The sequence below is a fragment of the Cimex lectularius genome, unplaced genomic scaffold (assembly GCF_000648675.2).
Source record: "Cimex lectularius strain Harlan isolate CLEC.00 unplaced genomic scaffold, Clec_2.1 scaffold6, whole genome shotgun sequence".
In the NCBI taxonomy this organism is placed as follows: Eukaryota; Metazoa; Arthropoda; class Insecta; order Hemiptera; family Cimicidae; genus Cimex; species Cimex lectularius.
In genome coordinates this window covers 1,749,765-1,759,175 of record NW_019392677.1, presented here as the reverse complement: position 1 = coordinate 1,759,175, position 9,411 = coordinate 1,749,765, and the positions used below count along the sequence as shown (strand labels likewise).

General features: G+C 37.8%; 1 protein-coding gene across 3 annotated transcripts in view; it reads left to right on the top strand.

Moving 5' to 3' along the window:
- Positions 1–9,411, top strand: part of LOC106673956 (homeobox protein unc-4-like) — a 94,239-nt gene that overhangs the window by 68,300 nt on the left and 16,528 nt on the right. For all 3 annotated transcript variants that reach the window (XM_014406361.2, XM_014406360.2, XM_014406362.2), the window contains one exon: positions 3,972–4,150. In XM_014406361.2, the coding sequence (XP_014261847.1) occupies positions 3,972–4,150 (179 nt within the window). The remainder of the gene's footprint in view (positions 1–3,971; positions 4,151–9,411) is intronic.

The following is a 9,411-nucleotide window of genomic DNA, read 5'->3' as shown; positions in this document are numbered from 1 at the left end:
GGGGAGGCATACAAAAAAAAGGAGGATGTAGGCTTTACCAGTGGACAATTACGGCCACGGCTTAAAAAGCTTACAAAAAACTAATAATATTCAATGAGCTTCTAGTGTTTTGTATTTTAATGTTTAGTTTAATCATCCTAGAAAGTCAATTACTTATTATGTAAATAGAAATTTTGAAACGATAAATCTCTCTCATTTTATTCTAACGTAAAAAACATCATTGTTTACGACATACATATGTGTTTTCATTTGAACACGAAATACAATTGGATTTATGTTTCAAAACAACAGAAACAGCACGTACAACACTGAAGTATAAAGTACGTTGAATATATAAATAATAATTTGAACGTCTTTACACCGTAACGAAAAATAACCTTATATTTTTATGCTAATCTATTATTCAATCCTATTCTGAAAAATCTATCGTGTAATAAATAGTATTAGGCACCTATTTCATAATTTCTAAAGCAATAGAAAAACCAAGAACTATATTTAAAAAATGCTGAAATAGATACATGTAAGACGTTAAAGTGAATAAAAAGTCTGAAAACTAGATTGATAGACACATATAAATTGAGATATGAAGAAAGATAGAAAGGTTATATACACATATAGAGATATACTGATAGATACATAAATAAATAGATAGCGAGGGAGAGGGGGAGATGGAGAGAGAGAGAGAGAGAGAGAGTGAGAGAGAGAGAGAGAGAGAGACAGAGAGAGAGAGAGAGAGATAAAGAGAGATAAAGAGAAAGAGAGGGAATGAATGAATGATTACTGTTCTATATAACCTCAAATCGGAGCACGCGCGTAAAAACAAGATACATGTGAGTACAGCCTATCACTTCTCGCAGTCCACAGACAATTTCAGTTTCTATAATTTACAATAAAACACCGGTAGGCCTCGGCAATGACCCACCCCATGTATTGGTAATCCGGGGTGAGACCACGGTCTTTCTTATCCTACAGCTACCGAGGTTGTGCAGCTGAAGTATCAGCAGCAGGATCGGTATGTACGTCTTTTCAGCCCCAACGCAATCCGTTCCTAAATCCAAACCCATTCACTCACTATTATTTTCTTAACATTCACTCAGGGTAGAGGAGTACTCTATATTTCTCCATCTCTCTTTTCACCACAGACACTTTTTTTTAACGAAGGTTCGCTACAGCAGAGGTCTATCCACCCTCAAGGAGCCGGTATGTTTGAAAAAACAAAAAACATTTGTAAGGATTCGAACCTGGGTCCCTTACCTCAGTGATGAGCGCCGTGTCAACGCCTAAACCGTTGTGGCCACCTACGCCCCTTTTTCACATTTTATATAAATAACATAATTTAGAGTACATCTCCTCTAAGAATCTAAGCACGGGGCCCAGAGAGTCCCAGCAATGCTCTTATAGGGTGCCCCCAGATAGTCCCAGCACTGCTCTTATAGGGTGCCACTCATACACAGAGAGCGCCTATATGGAACCAATAAATTCCACCTTTCAATTATCCGGAACACATTGAACAATCTTTCTCCTCATAATTGACCTTTACTCAAGCTTTAACCCGAAAGTAAGTGTCCATGTGTCAACCTCCCATGGCCCATCCTAAATCCGGTGAGGATGACTTTCTACAGGTCAGATCGGCCGATGAGCACCTATCGACGGTGCACTTGATAGTTAAGAGCTTTTCTGGCGACGCTGCCTCATTTTTTTTAATCATACCTTATCCGACTCGTCCGCTTTTCTTCCGGAATGAATGAATAAAGTTTTATTTATGGTGGCAAAATTATATCCTACTATTATTCTACAGTAAACTTCAGGAAAACAAAAATATTTTTTTTTATAACGGCATTTCAACTACGAGGATATATGATCCCTCGTCGTGTGCCGGAGTTTTTGAAACAAAAAGCCCATTTTTATGTGTGTGTGTATGTGGCCATCGACGCCCCCAAAATATATATTTTATTTCAAATACAACTTCACTTTCTGCTATTCTTGAAGGTCTTTATTTTAGAACGTCGTACCTAAAAATCAATTAATTTACCTCAGTAAAGTCCATTAATACTTGCTCTTTGAAAATCCAATATTTGACAAGTCTGGCAAGGGCAGCTGCCCTTTTCGGTTCCCGTGTCGAATGGGCTGTGGGCGTGATAGGCCGCTCCCGGCCACGTGGGAACCCGGGCGCGTGCACCGATTACCATCGAATGCCATTTATGCCGGGCCCATTAGTTGAGTCAATATTTATTTCTTTATAATTAACGCCCCGATACGGGGAGAAAATCGCATTCAAATGCCCTGATCCGGACCGAAGCGAGACAAATTGAATCAATCTGACTTTTTGTTGGCTGTGAACGGACTGGCCCCAAACCCCAAAAGCATATCTTATTGCAGTGAATTATTTTAATATTAATTTTCTATTTCCATTGAAAACAATAATTACTTAATTACTTGGTCATTACTGCATAATAACTTTGATTATAACATCGAGGAATGACTGGCGACATCCACTGTATGATTCAGAGTGTGCGTTTTTCTCCATTTTCAGACCTATTTAGCCAAACACGTTCTACATTAGAATGCTTTGTTTTCCCTCGATTCCCCCCAGACGGGCTCTTATACGTGTACGTTTTCCTCCTTTAAGACGTAAGTCCTCTGTGCAGCTGTTAGGCATACTGTTAATAAGGTTGTCACTTATTTCATAAGGAATTTCACTCCATAGATGTTGCAACACTGTACTCAGTTGTTCCATATCAACTGGCTGCGGAAGGTGATCGAAATGCCTTCTCTACAACCCATCTCACATTTGTTCAATAGAATTGAAGTCTGGAGACAATGGGGAAAGAAGGGGCAGTTGGAAATTGCCAGGTTTTCTAAACATTGATGAACAACTCTGCCTCTATGAGGCTGGCATTGTCATCCAGAAATCGAAAATCCATACCAATGGTTTCCTTGGTTCCTGGTTTCAGGAAAGTATTCCTCGATAATTTTTTGGACATAACGGGCTGCTGGGGAGTTGCTTTCAACAATATGGAGTCCAGTTCGTTCTCCATTGTAAATCTCGGCCCTGACCATTACACCGCCTCCTCCAAACTTCACTGAAGGAGCATTAACTACGGTATCCCCTTTTCTCGGTAGACTGTTCGGCTCCTGCCATGACTGTACAGACAGAAACGCGACTCACCGGTAAACATAACAGCATTCCAATTGGAGGTCTCTTCTTCAACATATTCTCCTGAGTTGCGGGTATCGGGTTGATTCTGCAGGTAGTCTCAAAGGGGCATACGATGTGAGGCGACCAACCGTTTGTGTACATAAAGGCCTTGCTAACTGATCTTGTACTTCGTTAAGGATCTGACGGGCATTATGGAAAGGGTTCCGCTTGCATCAATGACAATATTTCTGTCTTCCTGATCCACTACCCGGCCTCGTATTGGCATTTTCAGTCTCTCGGAATCAGGCTAAATACCGGGAGACCACGCTCTGAGAAACACTAACTACCCTCTGCGATATCCAATTGCCGAAGACCTCGATGACTTATTCTCACAATATTGCGAACTTCTGGTTCAAAATGATGTTATTCCATGGTTTAAGAGAATACAACTGGATTAAAATGGACAAAAGACGAGAAAAGGTGTTTGTTTACAAAATGAGTATCTTTATGTTTACTATTCTTAAGTAAACCCGTTATTAAAAATGAGGATTAACATTTGTTTGTGTTTGGTTTGTATTTTCTATTTTGTTTAATCTAAGTAACAAGAATATATCGGTTAATTTAAGTACAATTAATAGAATAAAAATAAATTACAAATATCCCGATTCATGTTTGAGTAGTTTACATTGTTATACATTAGCATGTAAGTAGTTTCCTGCCAGTAATAGTATCGAAAAAGCAATAGATGATATCCTGCAAAACGATTCTTATACCTATCCATGAAAATAATTTATATCCGGACTATTTGGTAATTGTGATTTGTAATTTACAGATGTTGAACTCTCCGGAAGCCAAGAAGATTTGTCGAGTAAAAGAAGGCGGTCAAGAACCAACTTTAACTCGTGGCAGTTAGAGGAACTCGAGCGGGCTTTTTTGGCCAGCCACTACCCCGACGTCTTCATGAGGGAGGCGCTCGCCCTCAGGCTCGACCTCAAGGAATCCAGGGTCGCCGTGAGTAATTATATGAATTAAAATTAATCGTAAATACTTGATGATTGCTGCAGGCGGTCTATCAGATTTAAACTAACACTAACAGAGTTTCACAATGTTAGCCAATCATTGGACTACAAATATTAATGCAGGAAAAGTGTATCTTGGAAATTTTCGAGTATTCTTCCTAGGAATGAACAATCTGAATCTTCTTCTCAAGAATTTTCACAAATGAGAGTTCAATGTTCTTTCGAATGGAACGGTGTAAAATTGTGGTCCAATAGATGCGAATTTTAAACAGTTATGGAGAGTCTTACAGCTACAAACTTGGAAATGTGTTAACGGAATCTTGCGTAGCCATAAAATATTTTTAATGGCAATCTATGAAATTGAAAATATTGAAAAATAAGTGGTTAAAGTAGTGAGGAGCGGACAGGATGGTATATTTCAGAAAAACGCCTTTTTCATTGTATTACCGATCTACTTTTATTCGGGTCATCTTCAAAGCCTGGATAAATTACCAAGTTCGTTGATTGGGAAAATTTGTTTAAAAATTATACAGGAAAAATTTAAATAATTATGTATAAATATAAAGTTGAATTCTGGTTTAATCAAAATAATTCATATTCACATAAAGTGCAGTGTTATCGCTGTATACGTGGTAAAAATGTGCGAGGGTCAGATCATATAATATTAGAGACAAAAGATTTTCCCGTTTCCTTTTTCTCAAATTTTATTGTTACGTCGTAAAAGTTTTAGTTCTATGAAGACCTTACGGTTTTTCTCTCATTTTTTTTAAATTTTCAATCATTTTATCCAATGTGGAACAAAATAGGTAAATAAGTTAAAATATTATATGTAAAATCCTCCATATATTTTCAAATATGTAAAATAAAATACGGTTGAAAAAGTGTACGAGGCTTAGAAAAAACACGTGAATACATAAATAATCAAGCCTAAAGTCCCATGCCTAATTTCAGTCAATTGCAGTTTTGAAGCCTTACCGGTTTCTTTCTCAAAACTATAAACATTATTTCGTGGTAGAGTTAATCTGCTCTATAAAATAGAGTATAGTTTCATATTATTGGTCGAGAAATGTCTAAAAAAAGGGAAAATTTATAAAGTAGAAAGATGTAGCAAGTCTGTACAACAACCGAAATGAACACAGATGAAAAATATACAGGACATAAATAAAAATGGGTTTTTAAATGTCAGTAATGTAAACATTTTATTGTAAAAATAAGCTAATCTGTTCTAAAGGTACATCCTACATACACTCTTCCTCATCCAACCCTAAATCAGTAAAATTACTAATTAGGCCACCCTACAATTATACAAATTTCTTCTTTTCTTATCTAACCTCAGCTAATGTTAACTCACTCTCAAATTAAGGCTAAAGGACCTAACAGTAACCTGAATAAATTTTTAAAACTATCCCTCCAGTTTTACTACCGATTACGTATGTACAACTCCATTTGGCTATTCCCATAATTCAGGAAGATATGCATTCCATAAACGAATAGGCACATAAAAACAACATGAACAACCAGCTTATCTCCTTCTGCTCCACTGTTAAAAACCTCGATGTTACCTTCGACGAAAACCTTTCCTGGAAACCACAAATGTCCCAAATTTCCCGTCGCTGTATTGACCCTTACTCCATTCCGCCAGTCCTAGCTCCTTCTACCTTTCACCAACTCCTTGTCTCCTCCCTTATCTTTCTTCTTTCGATTATAGTTGGATCGCTTTTGCTTTTCTTTTTTACTTTCGGAGGAACTAGCAGAGCGTATAACAAGACTGATGAATTGTTGTGTCAAATTTATTTTCCGCATCCCCCCCCCCAATGTCAAGGGTATCTCACCTATATTCAGATCTACCCTGGTTTTATCCCTCTTTCCGTAAAAAGTATTTTCCTAGGCTCCTTCCTTTAACATAAACTCTCGTCGACCTCACTATATTTTCAAGGTACTTCAGTTGAAATCCTCTATACACTGTCTTAACACCCGCTCGTTTACCAATGACCCAATATCTTCCTCATCATAAAACCTCCATATTTGAGAAGTCCTTCCTAGCTCGAGCCACAAATCTCCGAAATTCTCTTACTTTATCAATCCGCAAAGCTAGACAGCTTTTACTTTACTTCTTTTAAATCCCGCCTGTACCAACACCTCATCTTCCTACAACATAGTTCACAATATTATTCGGTCCTCTGGCAACATTAGAAAACTTGTTACTTTCCTTTTCTCAACTTTTAAGTTTACAGTATGTCATTAAGTATGTTCGTATATGACCAAGAATTGTTTATTATTACTACTTTTCTTTAAATCCTTATTATTGCTTCTATTATTTCAATTTTTTGTATTTGTGTTATGTGATTTAGTTCAACTTTTTTACTTGATGTTAACGATAAACCATTATTAATTCAAGTGCCATGTTTGTAAAACGTTTTGTGATGTTTCTGTTATTCTTAGGGCACTCTAGTCCAAGAATAAAGTTCTCTCAGTCACTCACTCTCTCTCCATCTCTCTCTCTCTCTCTCTCTCTCTCTCTCTCTCTCTCTCTCTCTCTTTCTCTCTCTAAATCTCATCGTAAGTATTGGTACTGTAATAACACTTCGCACCTGTTTGCTTAATTTTTTAATTATAATGTTAATAATAAATTATTAAATTACATATATTATTTGGCTGTAATAGTCTGCCTTCCTTGATTTTGCTGTTATTGTTGTTATTTATTCTTGACGATCTTCCTTGCATGTATGAGCATTGTATTATTACGAAAGATTGTTAAAAATTTACTGTACCGCAGGATTGGAAAGAAGGCAGATGGGCCGAATTAAATATTATAATTGAAACTCTGGTAAATCTGTTTTTACGGTCCGACAACCCGGAGGAGAGGGTGGCAGAAGTAAGGGAACCGGTAAGATTTATCTCGCCCACCCCGACTTTATCATCCCCTTTCCGAACGGGCCCAAGTCGTGTATATGTTTGATGGCCCCCGGGGGAGCCCTAAAGCCCCCAACCACAACAGCTTCTAATCCTCAGGCCCTTAGGACCGACAATTGCCCTTTGATTTTTTTATAACGCCAGCCCCGGGGGCCGCCATCGGTGATTTGTTGCCGGTGTAATGGCCCGACCCCTTTCCTTCTGCCCCCTTTTAATTACGGTTCCTATCGCATGGTCATCTAATTTTAATCGGCTTTATTTTTCTTCTTTAATCTATTCAATACAAATATATTATGAAAATATACAAAACTGAGATATAAGGTAGTGCAGAGGTTGTTACCGACTTTTTAAAATTCATATATTGTCTCCCATTTGAAAACAACATTAAGTGATGTAAAACATCTCTTAACTTAGCAAGCCGGTTTTTCTTCATTCTGCGCGAGATTTTTGGACCATTTTGGATTGTTATGACACATACAACATCAGCACCAATGGGGATATTGAGATTATAGTGCAGTACCAAGTGGCGCAGAAATGGACGCACTCCAGTCCATAATCCTTTGCATTCATTTTGTGCGACTTGATTTTTTGGAAGTCAGCACAGACAGCACACACTCCCCATGGGTCAGATGAAAGATATGTAAAAAACCGAGGAGACCTGGGCAAAGTATGTGCTTATTGTCCAAACCACTTGTCTGTAAGTTTGCCCTCAATGGTGTGGAGTTTATTGATTTACAGTTAATTACTGCGATAACAGAGAATAATTTTCCAACAGAAAGTATTGCATCTTATTGCCGTGGATCTAGGAGCGAATTCGGTTCGCCGACTGCCGGAAGTTCGGGTCTTAGGGAAACTTTACAAAGAAACCAAATGAAAAATGTGGGTTTCTTTTTGGTGGAGTATCAAAAAACCTCGTTTCTCTTTTTGTAAGTACATATATTAAGAATCCGTCCCTTCTTCAGCACATTTGACAACTTATTTTATTACTTATTATTTCCTAATTAGGTGTTTTTCTCTCTTTTTCCTGCGGTTGTGGCAATTGTAAAAGGAACCGAATGAATTCCTTGAAGGTATCAAATATAGTAGAAATACATTTAGACTAAACATTAAATTAAAAGTTGAATTCTCCAACCAAAAACGCCGGTTTCTTCAGACTGGCAAAATTTAACGTTTTTTTCACGTGCCAACCGCGTTTTCTGCAGTGAAGGCTTTTCAAATGCATTAAGGACCGGGCACACGGAGAGGAAGTGGAGTGTCCTCATTCGAGCTGTATATCGAACACTTTGCCTTCCTGTCTCCATCTTCATCGAATGGTTTGGTATTAGGAATGAGCGATTCTGCCCTCAAGTCGAAGATCGCCACGTTGAAATCCACTCCTGCATCGTTTTTTAAGCTTGCACAACTAGACAATTTTGTTCATCAGTTGAGCTTCTATCTTGAATTGTTAATTTCTCGTCAGCGAATTAAAAAAATTGGCGGCCTTTTTCAGTATCTTTCCATCAATCCATGAAAGGTGATCCGGGATATCGTATTTCCTTGCCAGGCATGAGAAATTTTCCGCCCAAAACGCATCTTCTTTTACGGATTCTACTGCAAACTTTTTTCGGAAGGAGGTTGCCAGGCTAGAAGCGCCCGAGGCAATTAAGGTTGAGTATCAACGTAATTTTCAGCGCAACGCTTGTGTCATTTAATTAAATCAGATCTTCCTATCTGCCTACGCTTATTGCTTTTGTCTTTTTATTATCTAGGGTATTTGAATCATGGGGTTTATTGGCGTTGTTATACGCCTCCAGCTATCACAAATTAAACTCAACATATCCAAATCGTGCAGGCTAAAATAACCTCCTTCTTCCCATTAAGAGCATTAATGCTCAAATTAGTCCTTTCAAATTTGGCTTGAGTTTTAAATATCCATTGATTCCATTCCGTCCAATTTTTATATAATATTTATGTATTATTGTAATATTTATGTATATATATCAACATTCCTACGGCTATCCATTTTCCTCACTAGGGAGTAAATTGTGAGGCCACTAGGCGTCTTGGAGGACTGTCGGGATGAAAGGTCTTGAACTAGGGGACACTAAGGGACACTAACTAACTAAGACTTCATTTAACTAAGAGACTTCAGAACGTATTCCTGTAATTTTGAAAGTGCTTTCCCACGAGACAGCCACTCCTTCTGTACGTTGAAGCCGGAAATGATAAACGCTTCCCATATTGTCACATAATATTGTGAAAAGTCTTGACTTCAATGGCCGCGACATGATAAACATAATTTGCACAGACTCGTCTAAAACTGTCTTTTGTTTCATAGCTAAAGCATTTGTTAATTACTAA